Source organism: Malaclemys terrapin, chromosome 8 (genome assembly GCF_027887155.1).
Source record: "Malaclemys terrapin pileata isolate rMalTer1 chromosome 8, rMalTer1.hap1, whole genome shotgun sequence".
NCBI classification, from domain to species: domain Eukaryota; kingdom Metazoa; phylum Chordata; order Testudines; family Emydidae; genus Malaclemys; species Malaclemys terrapin.
In genome coordinates, this window is record NC_071512.1 from 76,699,932 (window position 1) to 76,724,489 (window position 24,558).

The following is a 24,558-nucleotide window of genomic DNA, read 5'->3' on the forward strand; positions in this document are numbered from 1 at the left end:
GAATCTTAAGGCAACATTATGGAACTTTAGTTTTTGCATTCAAATTCAATGTTACATTACAACGTAAGATTACTAAAGTTGTGCAAGTGGTTCCGTTTAGAGGTAATCGAGTTCTGCACATAAACAAAGAATTTACAGTAAGTCATTTTTTTAATTTGACACGGTTTCAAAGTGATTTGAAGATCAACGAACATATACTATTATGCATATAGAAGAATCTTCTTTAATGAAGGCACTTTTACAAAATCTGACATGCACCATCTACCTCTTGAGCTTTCGCCATTCCTAGAAATGTGATTTTTTTTTTTAACGTATTAACAACAAAACCTGTAACAAGCACTTCTGTACGAACACGAGACATTCAAATATACTTTTAAGGGGGATTCCAGCTTAAGATTTTTGTTTTTTTAAAAATTCACTGTTCCTTTTAATACTGCTTTTCTGGGATAAAATGAACTACTTTATTCACCATGTAAAACGTCATGCATACACATTCCATTGGAGTGACAGCATCCGAAGAAGTGAGGTTTTTACTCACGAAAGCTTATGCCCAAATAAATCTGTTAGTCTTTAAGGTGCCACCAGACTCTTTGTTGTTTTTGTAGATACAGACTAACACGGCTACCCCCTGATACTAGAAAACAAGAGCTTTACTCAACTTCCATAACAGCCTTGAATTGAAAGCGTTACTCAGCAATGAATGTCTTCTGCTGAGATATATTGTGTCAGTTTAATGCTATGCCAAGCTTGAAAAGAATCTGCTACACATATGACAAGTGACTAGGTAGCAAATAACTTTGCTCCCTCTTTCTACTAGTTTCTTATAAGATTACCTTGAGAAAGTGTCACGGCCTCACATTTGGTACTGAAGTTAATTTCAAGTTTCACTCTTCCTGAACTGTATTTTGGATACTGACTAGAGAGCCTAATTCTGACATGAGAGAATGAAAAGTTGCCTATGGAACATTGAAGATTTATATTTGATGATAAGCTTAAAAAGAACAACTAATTTTTGTAATGTAACTTATTTGCAAAATTCTTTGTACCTTTTCTTTTCCCACTAGGACTGCACTGATTTCCTGACACACCTATTTATAATAGAGACTAAGTATGACATCTGATTTACTCACCAAACTTAAATTTATAATGTCTTATGCCTATTTATTATTTGTGTACCAGCATCAGTAGTATCATAGCTCTAGAAATAGCTTTGTCTTTGCCACCCAGCAGAAGGAGGCAAGACATAAATGCAGTAAGTCCTACAAAAATAATGGCTAGTTTGTTCAAATTAAAAAATTCACAATAGAAATTTCTTCTCACCATAAAATTCTAAAAGATGTAATAAGTAATATGTATCTGACTCTAGAGGTTTTGACTGTCCCTTTAGCATTGAAAAGCTGGAAATGTAGTTTTTAAACAAGTGAACTGTTCACTTTACAAAAATGCAAATATTGCAAATAGGGAAAATATACTTCCTGGAAGGAGAGTCAACATGACAAAACAGAGATACTGTTTGCAAGTATATAATTAGCTCAACTGAGCAGGAATATCATACAGCAGATTTTGGGTAGCATTATCTTTGTCACAAAAATTGCTCACCAGTCAAAATGGCAGCAGTGCTTAAATAACCTTAAATTTCTTCCTTATAACATTGCAAATGCAGTGAAGAAAAGTGACTATTCAACATTAAATATAAAACCATTTAAAAAACACATCAGAATTTTATTGCTTGAAGAATACAGCATATGAAAAAAGCACAGGAACGTCCAAAGAAAAGGTCACAAGGAACCAAACATACTATCCCATACATACCAGATGCAGTAAAATGTTAACCTGAATTCTGCATCAGAAAAAACAAGTGTGAAATACCTAATTTTGTTTACTTAAAAGAAAAAGACTCATTTAAAATAGAAAGTGTAAGGTGTTACAGTACAAATTAGAAAAGCCAACACTGCACATTAACATTGTTTCACTAGACTAGATTTACTACCTTTGGTACTTAAGTCTTTACAGAAAACCACTTAGTCAAATCTTGTCCAACATATTTCATGAAAGTTTTTCAACTTAACATTCAACAAACTAATCTTTACTTTTTGAGCCATCACTGCACGGATGCATTTAGAAAATGTGCAAGTTTATTCAATATGTAACCTAACGACTCTAAAATTGAAATCAAAAGCCACTGGGCGATCCTTGCAGATCTGAATATATGCCAACTGTACTTGTTCAGATCTCTACTTAAAATGGGTACACTGTTTTCTGTTTATTTCGCTATGTAAACAGATTGCTGCACCCACAGCTTTTAGTCAAAAATTTTTACTAGAGAAACTTGTCAAGAGCATACTAAAAGAAAAGAGAGTGCATTCTTACACAGCTATCTGATCTGATCGTTTTCACTAGTATGCAAGTGGCTTTTCCATTCTGCTGGAAACAAGAGTACCAGAACATAGGCCAACATTTCTTCATTCAACATTAAAATTCTATAATGGACACAACTGTGGTGTATTTCTACACAAAGAACAGCTGCCCGTCCATTTATATAAACAGAATTTTCAAAGTCAACCTGACAAAAAGACTCCTTTCTCTTTCCTGATCCTTATCGTGCTGATTACTCTTGGGGCATACTTTCCTAACTAAACTTGGACAGAATCATTTGCACCTACTAACCTGTTTGAATGAAGAAAATGTTATTGTTTCACAAGGTAGCTGAGGAATCCATGGGTAACCTAGTCTGGAAAATGTTAACATTATGCTGACAACAATAACTAACTAATCAGGGTTAAATAAAAATCCCTCTTTTACTGAAACCAGGTTCATTAGCTTCAACTTTTGCCTTTGTAGGCTTGAACATTTAATAATTCCCAGTTAAGTCAATGGAACTAACACAATTCTGGTTCACCAAGTTCCAGCTTTACATGTGAACAATATGAACATGTCCGGACTACGCAAGTAATACCATCAATAACAGTTAACATTAAATTGGAGTGAAATAATAAGAATTATTAGTTCTCTACACTGGTCAGTCTTTGAAATGAAATATCCATTGGTTCAGGACTCTTCATAGATATCATAATAAAATCATGGGTTTATTATTTCACCCCTATACAAAAAAAAAAAGACAGAATTTCTACAACTCCTATTAAACATACCTTTTCCTAGCTTAGTGAAAATGTATCTTTTCAAATTTGTAACAAATGTGGTATTTGAGCACATATAATATTTATTGCCATATATATATATCCTCATTTTTAAAAGGACAAAGAATTCAGACTTTACTATGCTGACCTCTTTGCTTGTTTCCATTATGCAGATTAAGTGTCTACTGAACCACTCCCACCCCCCCAAAAAAGAAAAACAATTAAAAATTCTCTATGTAAGATTTTATAGTTTAGTTAAAAGGGAAGAGAAATGCAAATGTGGATTTAGAGCTTCTGTATAAATCTCACTATTTTATAAACTTGTTGTTTATTTTAACACTGTTTATTGATCAATGACGCACTGCTATCTAAAATTTCCATATACACCATTAAAAATCCAAAGTTGATATGATATTGAACCTTAAATCTTTAAGAGTTCAAAAAAAGACAGTTTTTACATGTACAGCACACAACAGCAGACATCCCTAGAATACCATGGCCAGTCCAAGATGCATACAAAATTACAGGTAAGCATTCATTTCACTGTTTTCATTGTGCAGGAAAGATATTTCTCAGTGGGACGAGAAACTCAGCTGGTGAATTTCAGATATCATCTTCATCATCTTCATCCTGAGAGGATCCTGCCTGATTGGATGCACTGGCTGACGCAGCAGCAAGCTGTGCTTGTTGGGCTGCTTGTTGCATCTGTAGCCATTCCTGCTGGGCCAGTTCTGCTTGTTGCTGTCTAGCCTGAAGACAGACAAAAATTAAATTGTTAACAAAACCCAAGACTTCCAATATCCTTTTAAGGAATTAGTATAGCACACGGGCAAAGATTACATTAATGGTCTGGCAGAAACTGCAGGTGCAAAGTACAAGATTTATACCTAAAAATAATCACGGTACATAAAGGGTATTCAAAAAACTGCAATGCTTTGCATTGAAATTAACATTTTTTCTTCATGTTGGCATAACCTATTTTTATGGTATGCTGTACAATCGTCATTTGGAGCATTTATACTCAGAAAACCAAAGAGGTTGGGGTAATAAAAATGTACTTGAAAAAAACCCTCAATTTTGGGGGTTGCACAGGATCAGAGAGGCACCACTTTCAAATGAAAAATTAACCAGGAATGTTGCAGAGTGGCTAGAATTAGCATTAACAAGTCTTTCCACCACTTACCCACACTGCCTAGGAAATACTGACCAGGAAGTCCAGGCCTTACTTTAGGCAAGACATTATTAAAATGGTAGTTCTAACTAAGACATTTTAGACCTTAAATGCAGTGCACACGGATTAGGATGGTGCTAATACTTCACATGTTTAGAAACGAATTCACTCTGAATATATGTTTGTTACGTGTGTCCTAAACAAAGCATGAAATTAAATTAAAAGGAAAAATGGAGGGTGAGGAAAGTGAAACATGCACAATATGTTATAGTTTGGAAGTGTCAGAACTAGTGAAGTAATGTAACAATATTCTTATTTAATAAGGGCCTAACCTTTGCAGCTGAACCTAAATTCAGCCCTATCATCCTCCACCTCCCAACACCATTTTTGCTTCTTTCTGAAATAAGAGTATCAAAGATTTCCCCATCTCCAAAAGATTGCTTGGTTTTGTTACATAAATATCAGGAATGTTAAGTCTAGTTTTGCTAGATGAATTTTCAAGATTCTCAGAAGTTTATTGTGAGTTAATTTTCCTCAATTCAAGGAGAGGGGATGTTTGACATTTGATAGGAAGTCTTTGTTAAATGATTGTTAGGTACTGAAGTTGAGAGTATAAAAAGTGCAAACAGAGTTTTATTAGAAGTCCCTTCTCCTCTCAACTGTCAGCTTTCACTTGCTTGTGATGTCATATTTTTTCTAGTACTTTAGTCACTATAGTCGCCTCCAAAAATAATTGGTCAACTGACCAGTCAAACATTGGCCAAATATTTTAAAGCACTAATTTATTAGAACAGTAATAACAGTAAGAAAAAATAGTAAGCCTTTATGGTCTCCAATCAGCTTAACCTTAGATAGACACTTATGCCTAATTACAACAACAACAAAAGTTCTTAACTGAGATATTTTAATTCAGAAAAATGCGGAACACAAATAAATGAAATTCTAAAAAATGAAAGAATGGTACAATGGTGCAATCAAAAAAGTAGGCCACTGCCTAAATCAGGGTATGCTTGCAGGAATATTTGAGACGATTTAACAGTTGTCATACAGGTGATTACTTGAACAGCTTGCCAAGTCCACTTAAAACCTGAATTTGCACTGTATAAAAAAAAACAACAAAACAAAACAAAACAAAAAAAGCCACACAACCAGCAGAAAAAAAATCTTTTAAAACAAAAATCAGGTCTTCTTTATAGATAAAGCAAAATAAAGCAAAAGCCCATTTCCCCCCTCCATATAGGAGGCTTTTAAAGTTAAGTTCACATTTCCATTCAAATCCCCTTTTCATTTTGAATTTTCCATAACTGGCCTATCAGGCAGAAATTTTCTGAACCTACTGTCTACCTAAGGATAATATTTTGGAACATTTCAGCAAGGACAATTCAGTCAGTCAATAAGAGTACAAAAAGATACTGGCCCTATTCCAAGAGTTGTGACAATTCTTTGAAAAGCTCTAGCACAAATGTGCTAGATTTAAAAAAAGTTGACATCTGCAAAGGAAATAACCCTCACTGAAAAGAGGCTTTAAATGTTTCAGTTAAAATTATTCATATGCAGTCGCTAGGGTTTAAAGAGAATCAATGTATTCACAGTCGATACTCTGGTGCACTTTTAGCCATTTTCACCAAAGTTCTAAACAAATGAAAGCAACACCTGAACACATTAGTAGTGGACAAGTCTAAGATACACATTCAATGTGGCAGGGCTCCATAAGAGTCAGTGGCTCTACAGCAGTTTCTCTCAACCTTTCTGATACCAGGGACCAGCTTGCTGCCTTCCAAAACTGTGTCAGGGAGATCTCAGGGACCAGAAACACTGCTCCACAGGACTGTGCACCTTTTGCTGGACAGATAATTCTGGAACTATTAGGTGCCACCAAATTATACAACCACTTCTTTACATTCTTTTTCTTTTGAAAATACTAGGAAACTTCATAAGGTTGCACAGCTAAGAACTCAGTCAGGAATTGCCAGAGTTAAGGTGTCCTTAATTTTAAATCTGCCTCCTCGTGCCATAATGCAGTATGCCAGTCTTTTAATTGCACAAATCAAGTCACTTCTCTAATATTACAACATAATTTTTTCCCTACAAACTTCAACCTAACGTTCACAATGAATGAGGATGCCTCTTGATTTGGATTTATTCATTCATTAAGGAAGTTACTTTTACAAATAAAGGAAAACTAGGGCCCTGATCTTACCAACACTTATACACATACATAATTTCTCAGGTGTGTAGATGAATATTTTAAGAATTGTGATTGTTATTTAAGCAGCCAGTATTCCTTCTGCATATAATCACTGGTAAATTCTGGATTATCAATAGGACTAATCACATGCATAAGTATTTGCAGGACTGGAGTGCAAATACAGCACTTGTTCCAACAATACATACACAAACTACTTTGATATATTGTTGAATAAAATAAAATGCACTGTTTTGGAATCAGATCAGAGATTTTTTTGTACAATATCAAATGAGGACCATTTTAAGTTTCATTTATTGATCCAATACACAGACTAGTGCAACTTGAATGCACTAACAATTTTATAATGCATTTTTTATTAATCTCTAATAATTAAAAAATTAAATACATACCTTCAGAGGACAGTGTCTACTAGATTAAACAATTTTAAAGTAGGTCAAAAATCAGGTCTAAATTGATAATACCTCTTTAAATGAAATGTCAGTTAATTATTTTAATTCCTCATTGTTTATATTACTCTCTCAGGAGTGTAAGAATATCCCTATCCCACCCATCCTCTACTTCTTTTGACCTGTGTAGAGTGCAGTTTTATTTAAGTTATCCACATTAAACTTCATTGCATTAAGCTTAAAAGAAAATAAAAACTTAAACTAACCAGTTTGTTATAAAACCAAACACTGCTTCTACAGCAGCCACATTGACTTTTTTACTCTTAGCATGAAAGGGGGGAAAAAGTATCTGTTAACTTATCACAGGACTATACCATTACATGTGTTAGCCGTGTGATAAATTTCCAAAGCTGGTGAAAACTTCAATTGTCTCATCATCATTATCTATTTAGCTATAATGTACTTGGCACTTTACAACATACAAAAATAAAGTTTATCTGGGTTTTAGCATTACGTAAGTTTCAGTAAGGCCAGTGAGGAGAAGGTTGCAACTAAGATGTGAGATCACAAGGACCTGAATAAGCATTTTCACCATGGGAACAGAAAGAAAGGAAAGGATGCAGAGGACAAGAAAAGCAATATGATTTGCATATGGCCAGGATATAAGTGGTGTAAGAGGGAGGTGTTGTAGATGATTGCCACATTATGAGTCTGGCAGAATAGCGGTGGTATCAATAGTAACAGAATGGGAGAAGAGAAGACTGTTTAGGAAGATAAATAATCAAATTTAGTCTTAGCCACTTACACTTGAATTATCTGCAAACCATCTCAGAGGAAGTGCTGGGAAGAAAGGCTGAGTTGCAGGACCTTGTCTCACATTAGGTCAGGCATGGAGAAATATATTTGAATTATCGTCATCTTAGAGTTCATAGTAAATCAACATGATTATACAGTGTCACTCAAGGGTAAAGGGAAAACAGCTGGGGAGACACGTTAGAGATTTAGCATTGTTGTGACAAACAAACTACCAGAGAGATGGAAATTACCCTTTTCCCCCATGAAATGATGGAGCCAAAACCAAGAAAGACATTTAAACTGAAATGATTAAGACACAAAATGAGTTACACCTAGCAAGGGACATAAAAGGCAATAAAAAGAGGTACTACAAATACATAGGGAGAAAGAGACGAAGGAAGATGTAGGTTCTCCCTTAGTGGGGAAGGAGAGCTAATAATGGATGACATCAAGGAGGCTGGAGTGTTCCCTATTTTGCTTCAGTCTTGGCTAAAATATTAAGTTGTGACTAGAAAATTAATATTAACAAGAATGGGGAAGGAACAAGCTAGAACAAGGAAAGAACAGGTTAAAATAGTTAGATAAGTTAAATATTTTTAAGTCGGCAGCGGCCAATGAAACTCACCTGAGGGTATCTAAAAACTAACTGAAAATCTCAACCATTAGCAATTATTTGTGAGAACTCATGGAAGATGGTGAGGTCCCAGAGGACTGGAGAAGAAACAACATTGTTCCTAATTTTAAAGATAGGAACTAAAAGGACATGGAGAATTATAGACCAGTCAGCCTAACTTTGAGACCTGGGAGATACTGGAATAAATTATTAAACTATAATTTGCAAGCATGTAAAGGATAAAATTATAAGTAAAACTGAACATGAATTTGTCATGAACAAATCATGACAAATCAACCTAATTTCCTTCTTTTATGGGATTACTGGCCTAATGAATGGGTGGAAGCCGTAGATGTGACATATCTTGATTTTAGTAAGGCTTTTGACACAGTCCACCTGACATTCTTATAAGCAAACTAGCAAAATGTGGTCTAAATGCAATTATTATAAGGTGTGTGAACAACTGGTTGAAAGACCCTACTCAAAGAGTAATTGTCAACGATTTGCTATCAGATTGGGGGGACTCACAGGGGTTTGTCTCAGGTCTTGTACTATTCAACATTTTCACCAATGACTTGGATAACGGACTGGAGAGTATGCTTATAAAATGTGCAGAGCACACTAAACTGGTAGGGGTTGCTAGCACTTCGGAGGACAGGATTAGAATACAAAACAATCTTGATAAATTGAAGAATTGGTCTGAAATCAACAAGATAAAATTCAATAAAGATAAGTGGAAAGTACTACACCTAGGAAGGAAAAAAGCAAACGCACAATTACAAAATGGGAAATAATTGGCTAGGTGGTAGCACTGTTGAAAAGGATCTGGGGGTTATAATGGATCACAAATTAAACATGAGTCAACAACATGATGCAGTTGCAAAAAAAAGGTATATTAACAGAGTGTCATATACAAAAGACAGAAGGTAACTGTCCTGTTCTACTTAGCAGTAGGGAGGCCTCAGCTGGAGTATTCTGTCCAGTTCTGGGTGCAATGCTTTAGGAAAGAAATGGATAAACTGGAGAGAGTCCAGAGTAGAGCAACAAAAGTGATAGCAGGTTTAAGACCTATGAGGAAAGGTCAAAAAAAATTGGGCATGTTTAGTCTTGAGAAAAGACAACTCAGAGGAGACCTAATAGTCTTAACATATTTGAAGACTGTTGTTATAAAAATTGGTCTAAAGGTTGGACAAGAAGTAACAGACTAATCTGCAGCAAAGGATATTTAGGTTAGATATTAAGAAAAACTTTCTAATTATAAGGGTAGTTAAGTTCTGGAATACGTTTCTAAGAGAGGTTGTGGAATCCCTGTCTTTGGTGGTTTCTAAGGACATGTGTCTGAGATGGCCTATGTACACATGACCCTGCCGCATCGCAGGAGGATGGATTAGATGACCTCTCAAAGTCTCTTCCAGCACTACATTTCTATGATTATAGTTCACAGAAATTGATCATTTTCTAAAATATTAGTTGCCATTTCCCTTCATATATACAATTGGACTAAAGAAAATCTGGTAATACAAGTAAAGGAATACAAAAAGTAGTTGAAAATAATTTTTTAAAACTCCAACATTTGTAAAAGTTTCTGTAAAATAGAAATACATGATTGAGTGGCATGGCTTTGATATCACCAGTGGTAAAGTAATACATTCATTTAAAACTCAGACTAATAAAACGTACACATTTCTATACAATGTCTCTGGCATGTCAGATCACAGAAGTAACAAAGAAAATTCAGCATCTTATTTATCCATTTGCATTTCTTGCCAGATATATTAACTTTGCAAGGTCAGATTCAATAAAATCTTTCATGGCCATGGAATCCATAGAACAGGGGATTCTTCTGGACTTATGCATGTTTCTGTGGCACTAAATCAGGGAGTGTCTAGTTCATTCAACCTCATTAGATTTCTTAGTCAGAAATATTGCCTCACTCACTTTTGCAAATAACTCCTGTTGCTGCCTTAGAAGTTCTTCTTCAGGAATGCCAAGATTTTCCAAACGAGAACTGGCCTTTCTTCTTTTTAGTGCTACTGTTTTGCACTCTTGTAAGACTTCTTTTACCTCACTGATATAGGAGCCAAAACCCAAGCTTTCTAGTGCTGCAAAAAAGAAAACATGTTGATCAATTAGCATAACTAAAATTTGTAGTCACATCAAAACAATTTCCTGTAATAAGATACCAACTTGTTCTGTCCTATAGATTCCTTATTTAAAGCGACCCACAACCGTTTTTTTTTTATTTGCATCTTTTTACTCTTCTGTTGTGCATAAAGGCCTAAGCGAGAGATTTTCAAACTGAGGGGCACAGAGGAACATTTGGGGGGCAAGCGGTGTCCCCAGGCGGCTGGGACTTGAGGAGGGAGCACTATCTCCAGCCCCCTGACTCACATCAACAAGCCATCCAGCCTGTGGGTCAGTGTCAACATCCACTGATGCTGTGCTGATTTCTGCTCCTGGCAGCCTCTGTGCCCAGTGCTGGCTCCGCCCCCAGAGACTGTCACACATGCCTTCCCACACCCTGAAAACCTAAGGGGCAGGTTTTGTGTCTATATTTCTCTGGGTTGGGGCAGCACAAACAAAAATTATAACTCAGGATGGGGGGAAAGAAGGGGAAGGGGCTCAGCTTCAAAAGTTTGAAAACCACTGGCCTAAGTCATATTCCCCTATTCCCTTCCTGCAGCAAAAGTGCACTGTCTTAAATCTTCAAAACTTGAGACTATCAAGTGTGCTCTTCTCTGGTTTTGCTGGTACTTTTAAATTTCTTAGCTATATTTGGTGAGGGAACTAGTCAGAGAAAAACAGCAAGACAAGGAGAGTTTAATTTCTTAGTTATAAATTTAAAATAATTTCATATAAACCAGACAAATGAATGGAACCGGTGCCATATTTCCCATTTTGCTTAAGAACAGATATATGGTAACATGTACCATACACACCACATCTGCCCAAAGTCCCATCCTTCTCCCATTTAAGCATAATGGACCAACCAGAAAAGTACATTTTCTTAATAGGCTGAAGTTAGCACCGATATGCAACAACTTGGCCATTTCAGGAAAGAAAGGATTGCTAATTTAAGACCCCACCCCCAATGTAAATAATAGTGTGTTGCATACCTAGTTGCAATTCAGTAACTGTCCTCCAACCCTCCCTAAAATGCTAAGACACTATTCCATCTTGTAGCATAGCTGGGACCTAATCATGGTTTTAATAGTCTCCACAAAATATACAACAGGTTGGATAGACAGCATCAGGGAACAACTGTTGTAACCAGGTTCCTAAAAGTTGTTTTACTGTAGATAGGATCCAACTCTTGTCCACATTGAGCTTTGAACCATGCTTTAAAGTAGTTTGAACTACTGGAAAAAGGGGTTCTGGATACACTGGTTTCAAACATTATTCAGCTAGCCACTGAAAATAGGATGAAAGCTACAGAAATATTTTGAAGAACTTGCCTCTGTACTACTACAGAGAGCATCTGTCTTTAGATTGCTAAATTGGTCTGCAGCCATGGGCTCCTAAAGGACTCTTCAATGCTATTAGATGCCCAAACAGCAGCAGTAACAACCATCTATTACTAGCCAGAAAATTAAACCCCATTTTAGCAGACAGAGACCTGTCACAGTGATTGATTCATTAGGGACCTCTATGCTTGATTATTGCACCACATATCTAGGAATGAAGTCAAACCCAGAAAAAGCTCCCTGTGGTATAAAACACATCTGCTTAACAGAGACCCTCCCCGTTATCACCTCCACCCTAGCATTCTGCTCTCAGACTCTATTCTGGATCCTAGTCTGTTTTAGACTAATCCCATTGAGGGTTTTGAGTACCAAGACACCTGAGAGATTGCCTCTCAGCCCCATGAGCATCTACAACAGCAACATTCCAGTGAACAAAGAAACAGATGACAAATGAACAGTGGGCTTGGAAGTGAGAGAGATAGACCAGCTGTTGGGAAAGATCTTATATTTGATGAGAAGAATGACTATGGACCTTTCCACTTTCAAAAGTCAGTGTAAAACTAATTTCTTCAATTTACTGGGAGAAAGCTTAGTGCTTCACACACACAAAAGGTCTCCGATTAATTAAACTAGGAAGATAGATTATCTGTTTTTAATATACTTTGGAAGCATTACAAAACTACTGTAATGGTGGCCACATAAGTACCTGGATAAATAGCCCCCGACTTGAATTTTATTTTTAAAAAAATAAGAGGAAAAGGTATGGTCCTTTCTTTACCAGACAAAAAGTGTTTGAAAACTAATTTTAAGCAACAGTTAAAGAAATGTACTTGTTTCTTATTATGTTATTAGTAAAATCTTTGATTATTAAAAATGAAAATTGTAAAAACAGAATTTACTTGTGACATGCTCTAGTTATTTTGTACATGCTCTAGTTATTTTGTACATTTTGCAAATCTTAGACAATGAAAATCCATAAAGTCAGTCTTCCTTTTGTTTATTGTCAGTTTCACTTTTAAACTGGCAAATTTAGTTGACTGCATCTTTTATCTAAATTTAATTTTTTAATAAAGTTTATATTCTGTTTTCAAAATTGGTTTTAAAGCCTATTGTAGAAAAGGCCAACTGACATACCAGTATTACTTTATCACTGACAAATATTTTCTGATGAAGTTAATGGCACAGCCTTCAACAGCTTTGTTATTACTATTTGCACATGTAGATATCAACGCTCTGACCTATTTGGTTTACTTTAAATGCTACAGGTTTAATATCTACCAGATGTCTTAGTTTCAAAGCCAAGCAAACAGGTTTGACATTCTATTTCTAGCAAATAATAAAGTTTCCATAAATCACTAGATTTTAAAATTTGAATGCACTAATTTTAGTTTATTACTTATTCTTAATATTTGTATTGCACTAGCACCTACAGTCTCAACGGAGACTGAAGTCCCATTGTGCTAGGCACTGTGCAAACAGTGAGAGACAGTCAGGATACATCTACACAGCATTTTGGAGACAGCCTCTGAGCCCAGGTTGACAGAACTGGGTAAGTGGGGCTCACACTAATGCTCTAAAAACAGCTGCATATACAGCACTTTGAAGTTGCAGCTCAGGCTGGAGCTCAGGTTCTGAAGCCCATTACCTAAGTTTTGAATTTGCCAAAGAAACCTTGGCTCCCATTATGAAAAACTATGCAACCAAGACAGAACAGGTAACATGCATGAGTTTTTGATTTTGTGATGCCAGTTTTGGTCTGAATATGCAATGTATGACTTCATGCTTCTCTTAGTGGTATGTGCCAGATCTGATTAATATACCGAGACCTGGAGGAAGCTTTAGGCCCAGTTTTGTCATAACTCACTAATACAATTACAGTCAGTCACCATGAACCTCACCATAGGGACAAGTATCAGAGGGGTAGCTGTGTTAGTCTGGATCAGTAAAAAGCAACAGAGAGTCCTGTGGCATCTTTAAGACTAACAGATGTATTGGAGCATAAGCTTTCGTGGGTGAATACCCACTTCGTCAGACGCATGCAATATGCATGCGTCTGACGAAGTGGGTAGTAACCCACGAAAGCTTATGCTCCAATACATCTGTTAGTCTTAAAGATGCCACAGGACTCTCTGTTGCTTTACACATAGGGAGAATGCCTGCTATTCTTAAAAAAGTGTAAAGGTCAATATCTTCAAAAAGCCATGTCTGTAGGCTAGAGTGTTTGTGAATTAGAGCCCATTCTCAAACTTTGCTTTCTTTTAAGGGAATATGATTCAGAAGGCTGTGGTTTTGATGTTTCAAGTGCACTTGAACACCGGTGGTAGCCTATGTAGACTGCAGTCTGACTTAAGAATTATCTACTGGTTTTAGAGTGGTGTCTGATGGCCATTTTTGGTCATGTTGGACATCTCAGCAACATTTAAGTGACCAAAGCTTGTTGTTTCAGTGACTAAGATTACTGGTGTGTCCAGATTTGCCCTCCAGTCATATACAGAAAATAGCAGTCAATTTGCAGTGATGATTGATAGACAATTTAGATCACATCCCCTTCAGAGATTTGTCAGGTGATTCATTTTATTGAATTATACAAAAAAGCCTCGTAAAGAGCTCATTACTGATACTCTACCTGTTCAGAAAACTGATAACTAACTCTCGTCCCCTGTGGCCTTTAAGTTTGGCCTCTGCTCCACAGATACAATTGAATTGCTCTGCCAACTAGAGGGGTAAGAGATGTCTCAGAATCAACCCTGGAATCTTGCTGTTGATTAGAGATAGTCTATGTAAAAGGTTCACTCTTAGTCTTTTCTGTGTCTGCACGTTGAAAGAACTCTTTCAGAAGAGTGAGTTTGAGAGTCTCAGCGTCAATTTTGACCAGTTTGGATCGGAGGCAATTTAGTTGTGGAGCCGTATTCTTTATGGTGGTTTTTATTTTACAGTTGTATTATGTAATGGGTAGGATACGTGATAATACAAGGTACCTTTGCATAGTGCCTGTTTGAAAGTTTGTATTTTATTTTAAAAATATTAAATATTTTGTATTTTAATCAATGTACAGAATGTTTCAGTCTTAAGTATTTTATTAAATCTAAAGAAATATAATAAAGAATACATCATCATGTGTGGGCTTGCATTTTACATACTACTTATGCAATGCATTATTTAGAATAAGAAATACAACAATGAAATCTTCCAAATAAGTGTTTTTTCTAGGCTAGGTAGAGACTTGAATACTTTTAAATGTATCCTGTTATTCAACAAAACAACTATATTTTACCAAAGCATACTGAAATTAAGAGAGATTATACTGTCAATATTGAGTACAATAGCATGTAAAGCAAATAGCATATCTGCCATTGACTTCAGTGGGGCTCTGAGCAACAACAGGGATCAGCCCACATAGATCCAGTTGCACAGGGGTTCTCAAACTTCATTGCATCATGACGCCCTTCTCACAACAAAAATTACTACATGACTCCAGGGGCTGGGGGACTAAAGCCTGAGCCCAACCGCCCCGGGCCGGGGGGCAAAGCCCAAGCGCTTCAGCTCCAAGCAGAGGGCTGTCACCTGAGCCCCACTGCCCAGGGCTGAAGCCCTGCGTGGTGGGGCTCAGGCTTCAGTCCCAGGCGTCAGCAAGTCTCAGCCAGCCCTGGTGACCCCATTAAAATGGGGTCAAGACCCAATTTGGGGTCCCGACCCACAGTTTGAGAACCGCTGCAGTTGCAGGATCTTGCTTTAAAAACTAAATCAGAACTTCCATTAATTGAAAGAAACAGATTAAAATTGCTTTGGGCAAGGAATCATACCAAAAGCTAGTAGTGTTCCATTAAACTTCAGAAAGGAGACTTCAAAAAGAGGAGGAAACTAATTAATAAAGACATTAAAATCGAAAGGAAATACATTAGAATCCTTAGACTCAATGGAGGCCACTTAAAAATACCATAACAAAGTCATGGGCATCTGAACAGAAAGGACCTAAACAAAAAAATAGTTCAATTACAAGATGGCAATGCACAAGATGTTACTTGAACCAAACTGGTATCTTTCAGAAAATGCAAATCTAACCCCAGTAAAGCCAAGAGAAAGAAAGCATGAACTATGGCAGGGAAAATTAGTAGAGTATAAGGGATTTTGAAGAGCAAATGGTCAAAGTCATAAAAAAAAGCTACAAGGAATTCTTTAAATATATATGAACCAGAAAGGTTACAGAAGAAATGGTGATCTTCTAAAATACCATATAGCAATTCAAATTTAAAAAAAGCAGAGAAGCTAAATTATTTATTTTTTCCAATTTTTCCCACAAAGGATGTTGGTGATACCTACCCTAGACCTACTCTTTTCAGGTATTCAACTGACATACTGATGTGTCAAAAAAAGGTAGTGCAGAAACAAGAGCCATATAGTATGGACCATGATCTCTGAAAGAATGTAAGAATGAATGGGCTGAGCTGCCAATAAAAAGATGTAATCTCTCATTGAGATTATCTACTATACTGGTGATCTGGAGAGTAGCAAATTTTAAACAAGTTGGGGCGATCCTGGGAATAGAATACCCAACCAGTAAGGCTCATTTAAGTTCCAAGTAAATTGATTTAAGTGACAATTATAAAAATCTAGATGAATATGACAGAAAGAGCAAACTGCAGCTTACTTACTAAAAAATTGAGCATATCAAAGAAATATTTCCTTTAGTATATTGATAAAATAGTGGGCAAAGGAGAACTTACTGAAATGTATTTGAACTTTCAGGAAGCGTTTGACAAAGTCATTGTAGACAACTTAAAGATAGTAGTCAAAAAAAGCAAAATAAGTTTTAGAATACAGAATGGGATAGAAATATTTAAAATTATATGCACCACATAAATCTTAAATAATTTTCTTTAAAATAGTGATATTAACCCTCATGCTTCAAGGAATCACCTGATATGGTACTAATTCCTTCCTAACCTATGTATTTCTGAAGGATAATAAAGATAGCAATGAAGGTAGATGCAGAATATAACATTTTATGACAGTAACATCCTCCTTACCACATTTGATCATATAAATGGATAAACATCAACATTCATTTAACAAAATTTGATTAACACTGACAACCTGGAATTCAAGAAGAGCTTTATATCAAAAATTAGAACTTTGAACATACTAGCAATTATAACTTGACAAAATATTTGTTAGTAGACAACACATGACAGATACAGTTTGTCTGTGGTAATCATTTCACTTTTTAAAGTCTGAGTTTGAGAGGATTTTTAAGAATCAATTTTACTGCAAGGCACCATTTTCTTAAAATGTTAACTATAACAAAAGTTTACATATGGTTCATATTTTCTTATACTGCTCTTTATTATAAGTCATCATAACCAGACCTTGAAAAATCCACTTATATATAGCAAATAGGAAACTTTTTCTGGTGAATGGAGTTAGCATACCTCATCAGAGTCTGCAGAATCTAATTAATTGAGCATTTAGTACTTATAGTTTCAAAAACAACTTTCCATGTGAATTGATACAGACTAATGCTGGATAGTTTTCCTGAGCCTCAAGTTCTACTGCTTATGCTGCTATTCACTGACTTGCTAAGCAGCTGAGTAAAACTAAAACTCTGATCACTTTCACTACTACCTTAATTCACAACTTTGTGGGCAGCAATGAAACTGTCAAGAATTGTGGCAGCTTTCTCAAGTATCTGAGAAAAATGAACATGATTCTTGATAGGAGCAGCCCATGTGGCTTTCAGAAGCAGCTGTGGAAGTAACCCAAGTCATTAGTTTCATTCTGTTACTGCTTGAGAAAACTATGAGCAGCAGTGTCAGGCACTGGTTCTATTCACAGTGAAGGAACTCACAAAAAAGAAGGCTGGAGAGACCTAGAATAGCAGATACTCACCAAAATCAGGAGGCTCCGAGATTCGAGAGAGAACAAAAAAAGAACCAGAAAACTTTTCCATCAAGCAGCCACAGAAGGTGGGAGCCAACAGCCAGAAAAGGGTGCAATGGCATATTTTTAAATTTATACACCTATTACACCAGAACTGATACAAAAGATGAAGCCACAAAGCAAGTCCAGGAACAGTTTGGTAGGAATCCCAGTACCTTTCTTCTTACATCAGCTAGGGGATTGGTTTATCATCAGGGGCAAGAGCCTGGAACTCTCTCGTAAAGCCCACCTTCCATCCCCATCTTATATAGCGTATCAGCCTCTCATTTGCAAGTGCTTAGTATTTTATTCTATTTCTGTAAGAAACAGGGAAGTAATCTGCACAACCACCCTGAGAGATAGTCCTCATTTCACAGGTATGGAAACTGAAGCACAGAAATATAAGTGACTCACCCAAAGTCACACAGGAAGAGAACAAGGGCAGGAACTGAAAACTCCTGCCCCCTTCACCACAAAAGTAGCCTCCCTCTTGCAGTGCAAGGCAACAAATAATCTTACTCATGTTCTTAAAAATATTGACTTTTTCTGCCAGTACTTTTAGAGAAATAAATTGTAGGGTCATAGACCTAAAGAAGAGCTCTGTGTTGTTGGAAAGCTTGCCTCTCTCACCAACAGCAGTTAGCCAACTAAAAAAATATTACCTCACCCACCCTCTCTCTCTATTATCCCGAGACCGACATGGCTACAACAACACTGCATTAAACGAAATGGTCTGTCATCTACCAGACGACTGCCCCCGAGGCACTCACCTTGTATGACATGCTCTGGGGAGATGGTTTTCTTCTCAGACTTGTTACAGATCTCATTGGCCTCCGAGGAGATGAGGTGGATGAATTCAGTGCAGCAGTTCACCACCAGCTCCCGGGCATCATTAGCCACCCGGACATTGGGGAGAGTTTCTTTGATCATCTTGTTAATAGCAGCTCTAGGGATGGTGAGGTCGTCGTCGTTTCCAGACGACGAAGCCATTATATTTCACACTCACTCTCCGAGACTCTTTGAACTCAGATCTTCAGATCCAGAGCAAGACCCACGGGGCACCAGAGACCCGCTGCTCAGGGAGACCCGGGGCGGTGTTGCCGGGGCAGGTACCAAGCAGGGGATGAGAGCAGGTGCTGGAGGACGCTGGGTGCGGGGCGGGTGCTGAGGGGACCGCGCGCTGGGGGAGAAAGGGAGGGATCAGATCACGCCCGAAGGCGGGAGAGCGCTAGCGGGGGCCGGCGCGGGGCCCGCTGCCAGCTCCCCAGAGCCGGTGCCAGGAGCTTGGGAGCAGCCGTGGGAGGCGCTGCCCGGAGTTCAGGGCTCCCTCGGCTACAGCCTCCGCCACATCCTTCACGCGCCGCCGCCGGGTAGTCGTGCCATACTGGCCGCCGCCTTGTGAACGGGAGCCGCAGGAAGCCGTCCGAAAAGCCCGCGCACAGCTCAGCTCGGCTCGGCTCTGCACTCACCCAGCGGCGGCCGTTCCCTCAGAACCGAGAGCGGCCGGGAGGGGGAAACGAGCCAGCGAGGAGCACAACCAGCGACCAGCGCCACTTCCGCCGGAAGCCGTCCTCTGACACTTCCGCTTCCGGGACCCCATTCCCCGGAAAGCGCTCTGGCACAAGCCCCGCGCCCACCCTGGGGCACGCACACCCCGCGCTCCCCGCGCCCAGCCGGGCGTCGGAATCTGAAGTGGGGCAGCACTGGGCGGACGGCGCCGGAGCAAAGGGGCAAGGCTGGATCCGCGTGCTCACTAGCCTCGTGGCGCTGCTGTGTACGCAGCCCAGGCAGCGGTGCCTGCCCAGGGCAAGCGGGGGGAGGAGGGCGCACACGTGCAGCCGGCGCGATGCGCCCTGTGTTACCTCTGGGGCCTTTCTTCTCTAGCAGAAAAGGTGGGTTTTAATGTGGTGGACAAGACATGGTGAAGGCCCCTGTGGACCAGGCGGGGGTAGTTTAACACACATGAGCAGGAACTACCACTGCCTTGTCTGCACGCGGATTGTACTGGTTGTTACCACTTCCATGTGCGCTGACACGTGCTAAAACCCATCTTTTTTCCCAGTGTGGGCAAACCTTTACTCGTTAACAGTGCCCCTAGCTCGGGCTACAGCAGGCCCTACTTCACTGTCTGCAGTACATCCCCAATAGATGACAAGGCGTGATAATTTGTTTTCCTTGCATTCAGTGTTGTGACCTGACTAGGAGACTGGTGTGCACGGTCAATACCTTCAGAATAGTTTACTTCTCCCGGTACTTTATAGGCATCAGCAAGAGCTTGATATTACTATAGTTTTTCAGGACTTACAATGAAAAATGTCTTTCAAAATAAATTCAGTCCTCTTAAAAATAAGAATAACCTATTTTGATATCTATGTTAGTAGTTTCAAGGTTGTAGTTTGATGCAGCAGGCAGTGTTCTGTGTCTAAGTTTGGGCCATTTGACTAACCCACATTGCTACACAATCTCAATTTAACCTAGTGATTTGATTGTTGTTCTACTTTTAGTCCCACAGCTCCAATATTTATTTTTATCCCCAATGTGATACCATCAGCAATTCCGTATTTTAGGTCTACTATTTCAGCAAATAGGAGAGAGTTTCCCACCCTGTAATATCTGATGTATTGCTTAGAAATAGTTAATCAGGAATGACTAATCTGGAATGACTTCCCGGGTAACAAGCCTTTAACTGCAGACCTGTTGGTGGATTCATCAGCAGGTACTACAGTAAACCTAGATTTCAATATGCATTTCTGAGACATTTTGCAGTTGTCTTTATAAAACTTTTCAGTCACTGTTAATACAGTTTGACCCATCTTTAAGACAGTTTTTAGCCATCAAGTTGCACAGTATTCTACGTCAGACAAATGATATGTTGACTTTAGAAAGCTGAATAAGATGGCAACTTCTGGTTCTCTTTGTTGCATTTTATTGAGCAATCAAGTAATAGGAGCATCTAGTGGACAAAGTGACACTTTTTTTTTTCCTCCCATGTATTTCACAGAAGTAGCAGCATGGTCACATAGAGGTAGGGAATCTATTCCAGATATCTCCCATCCTCCAGCAGGGGTTGGGAACCAGGAGTTGGAGGAGGAAAGGAAATTAAGAAAAAACAGAGAGACACAAAAACATTAAAGGGGGAAAGAAACAAAAATGAAGATAGGGAAGAAAGAAATGAAGGGCAGAAGTAATAGTGGCCTCCAAGATGAACATATTTGTTCCACTGAATGATGCTGAATGTAATAATTAGGTACAGAATAAATAAGTTCAGTTATTAGATAAAGACCACATTCCCCTCATGAGCACTATGCAAACTACCCATTGACATCCCTAGGAGAGCTGTGGATTTAGGAGGAGTACTTAGTCCTAAACATATAGGCTGGGTAAAAACCATAATTAAAAATAAAATTCAGACCTCTCCCCAGAATAAGAAGAACATAAGAATGGCCATACTGGGTCAGACCAAAGGTCCATTCAGCCCAGTATCCTGTCTGCTGACAGTGGCCAATGCCAGGTGCCCCAGAGGGAGTGAACCTAACAGGTAATGATCAAGTGATCTTTCTCCTACCATCTATCTCCACCCTGTGACAAACAGAGACTAGGGACACTGTTCCTTACCCACCCTGGCTAATAGCCATTAATAGACTTAACCTCCATGAATTTATCTAGTTCTCTTTTAAACTCGCTTATAGTCCTAGTCTTCACAACCTCCTCAGGCAAGGAATTCCATAAGTTGACTGTGTTTTGTGTGAAGAACTTCCTTTTATTTGTTTTAAACCTGCTGCCCATTAATTTCATTTGGTGCCCCCTAGTTCTTATATTATGGGAATAAATAAATAACTTTTCCTTATTCACTTTCTCCACACCACTCATGATCTTATATACCTCTATCATATCCCCCCTTAGTCTCCTCTTTTCCAAGCTGAAAAGTCCTAGCCTCTTTAATCCCTCCTCATATGGCACACATTCCAAACCCCTAATCATTTTAGTTGCCCTTCTCTGAACCTTTTCTAATGCCATTATATCTTTTTTGAGATGAGGAGACCACATCTGTATGCAGTATTCAAGATGTGGGCGTACCATGGATTTATATAAGGGCAATAAGATATTCTCCGTCTTATTCTCTATTCCTTTTTTAATGATTCCTAACACCCTGTTTGCTTTTTTGACTGCCGCTGCACACTGCATGGATGACTTCAGAGAACTATCCACAATGACTCCCAAGATCTCTTTCCTGATTAGTTGTAGCTAAATTAGCCCCCATTATATTGTATGTATAGTTGGGGTTATTTTTTCCAATGGGCATTACTTTACATTTAGCCACATTAAATTTCATTTGCCATTTTGTTGCCCAATCACTTAGTTTTGTGAGATCTTTTTGAAGTTCTTCACCATCTGCTTTGGTCTTAACTATCTTGAGCAGTTTAGTATCGTCTGCAAACTTTGCCACCTCACTGTTTACTCCTTTCTCCAGATCGTTTATGAATAAGTTGAATAGGATTGGTCCTAGGATTGACCCTTGGGGAACACCACTAGTTACCCCTCTCCATTCTGAAAATTTACCATTTATTCCTACCCTTTGTTCCCTGTCTTTTAACCAGTTCTTAATCCATGAAAGGATCTTCCCTCTTATCCCATGACAATTTAATTTAGGTAAGAGCCTTTGGTGAGGGATCTTGTCAAAGGCTTTCTGGAAATCTAAGTACACTATGGCCACTGGATCTCCCTTATTCACATTTGTTAACCCCTCCAGAGAACTCTAATAGATTAGTAAGACATGATTTCCCTTTACCGAAACCATGTTGACTTTTGCCCAACAATTTATGTTCTTCTATGTCTCTGACAATTTTATTCTTTTCTATTGTTTCAACTAATTTGCCTGGTACTGATGTTAGACTTACCAGTCTGTAATTGCCAGGATCACCTCTAGCGCCCTTTTTAAATATTGGCGTTACATTCACTATCTTCCAGTCAGTGGGTACAGAAGCTGATTTAAAGGACAGGTTACAAACCATAGTTAATAGTTCTGCAATTTCACATTTGAGTTCTTTCAGAACTCTTGGGTATATACCATCTGGTCCCGGTAACTTGTTACTGTTAAGATTATCAGTTAATTCCAAAACCTCCTCTAGTGACATTTCAATCTGTGACAATTCCTCAGATTTGTCACCTACAAAGGATGGCTCAGATTTGGGAATCTCCCTCACATCCTCAGCCATGAAGACTGAAGCAAAGAATTCATTTAGTTTCTCTGCAATGACTTTATCGTCTTTAAGTGCTCCTTTTTTATCTTAATTGTCCAGGGGCCCCATTGGTTGTTTAGCAGGCTTCCTGCTTCTGATGTACTTAAAAAACATTTTGTTACTACCTTTTGAGTCTTTGGCTAACTGTTCTTCAAACTCCTTTTTGGCTTTTCTTATTACATTTTTACATTTAATTTGGCAGTGTTTATGTTCCTTTCTATTTACCTCACTAGGATTTGACTTCCACTTTTTAAAAGATGCCTTTTTATCTCTCACTGCTTCTTTTACATGGTTGTTAAGCCATGGTGGCTCTTTTTTAGTTTTTTTACAGTGTTTTTTAATTTGGAGTATACATTTAATTTGGGCCTCTATTATGGTGTCTTTGAAAAGTGTCCAGGCAGCTTGCAGGGATTTCATTCTAGTTACTGTACCTTTTAATTTATTTTTAACTAACCTCCTCATTTTTGCATAGTTCCCCTTTCTGAAATTAAATGCCACAGTGTTGGGCTGCTGAGGTGTTCTTCCCACCACAGGAATGTTAAATGTTGTTATATTATGGTCACTAATTCCTGTTATAGTTACCTCTTGGACCAGATCCTGCATGCCACTCAGGACTAAATTGAGAATTGCCTCTCCCCTTGTGGGTTCCTGTACCAGCTGCTCCAAGAAGCAGTCATTTGAAGTATCAAGAAATTTTGTCTCTGCATTTCCTCCTGAGGTGGCATGTACCCAGTCAATATGGGGATAATTGAAATCCCCCACTATTATTGAATTCTTTATTTTGATAGCCTCTCTAATCACCCTTAGCATTTCATAGTCACTATCACTGTCCTGGTCAGGTGGTCAGTAATAGATCCCTACTGTTATATTCTTATTAGAGCATGGAATTACTATCCCTAGAGATTCTATGGAACATGTGGATTCATTTAAGATTTTTACTTCATTTGATTCTACATTTTCTTTCACAGATAGTGCCACTCTCTCCCTCCCCCCCTCCCGACCTGTTCTGTCCTTCCAATATATTTTGTACCCTGGAATGATTGTGTCCCAACTCTACCAGGTTTCTGTGATGCCTATTTTATCAATATCCTCCTTTAACACGAGGCACTCTAGTTCACCCATCTTATTATTTAGACTTCTACCATTTGTGTACAAGCACTTTAAAAACGTGTCACTGTTTGTCTGCCCTTTTCTGATGTGTCAGATTCTTTTTTATATAAATGTTTCTTGTCTGATCTGGCCCATACTTTATCCTCTTCTATCCTCTCCTCCTGACTAAAACCTAGAGAATCTCTATTAATAGACTCTCCTCTAAGAGATGTCTCTGTCCGATCCACGTGCTTCTCTGCAGCAATCGGCTTTTCCCCATCTCTTAACATTAAAAAGGTTGCAGAGCAGTTTTTAATCTAAGTGCCAGCAGTCTGGATCCACGCTGGTTTAGGTGGAAGCCATCGTTCCTGTATAGGCTCCCCCTATCCCAAACGTTTCCCCAGTTTAATAAATCTAAACTCCTGCTCCCTACAACATCGTCTCATCCACGCATTGGGACGCTGAAGCTCTACCTGGCCCTGCGCGCAGAACTGGAAGCATTTCTGAGAATGCCATCATAAAGGTCCTGGATTTCAGT

At 38.4% G+C, this 24,558-nt stretch overlaps 1 protein-coding gene across 1 annotated transcript; it reads right to left on the reverse strand.

Moving 5' to 3' along the window:
* Positions 1–1,701: 1,701 nt before the first annotated feature.
* Positions 1,702–19,244, reverse strand: DR1 (down-regulator of transcription 1). Its single transcript, XM_054038102.1, has 3 exons — positions 18,462–19,244; positions 10,250–10,413; positions 1,702–3,887 (listed from the first exon to the last, which is right to left on the reverse strand). Exons 1-3 carry the CDS (start codon positions 18,679–18,681, stop codon positions 3,741–3,743), a joined length of 531 nt encoding a protein of 176 aa, XP_053894077.1. The 5' UTR covers positions 18,682–19,244; the 3' UTR covers positions 1,702–3,740.
* Positions 19,245–24,558: the final 5,314 nt, after the last annotated feature.

Coding starts and splice junctions, on each gene's coding strand:
- DR1 (XM_054038102.1), bottom strand. CDS start 18,681: ATGGCTTCGTCGTCTGGAAACGACGACGACCTCACCATCCCTAGAGCT. Junction 10,414..18,461: donor CCCAGAGCATGTCATACAAG/GTGAGTGCCTCG, acceptor TCTTTTTTGCAG/CACTAGAAAGCTTGGGTTTT. Junction 3,888..10,249: donor AACAGGAGTTATTTGCAAAA/GTGAGTGAGGCA, acceptor GTCTGTCTTCAG/GCTAGACAGCAACAAGCAGA.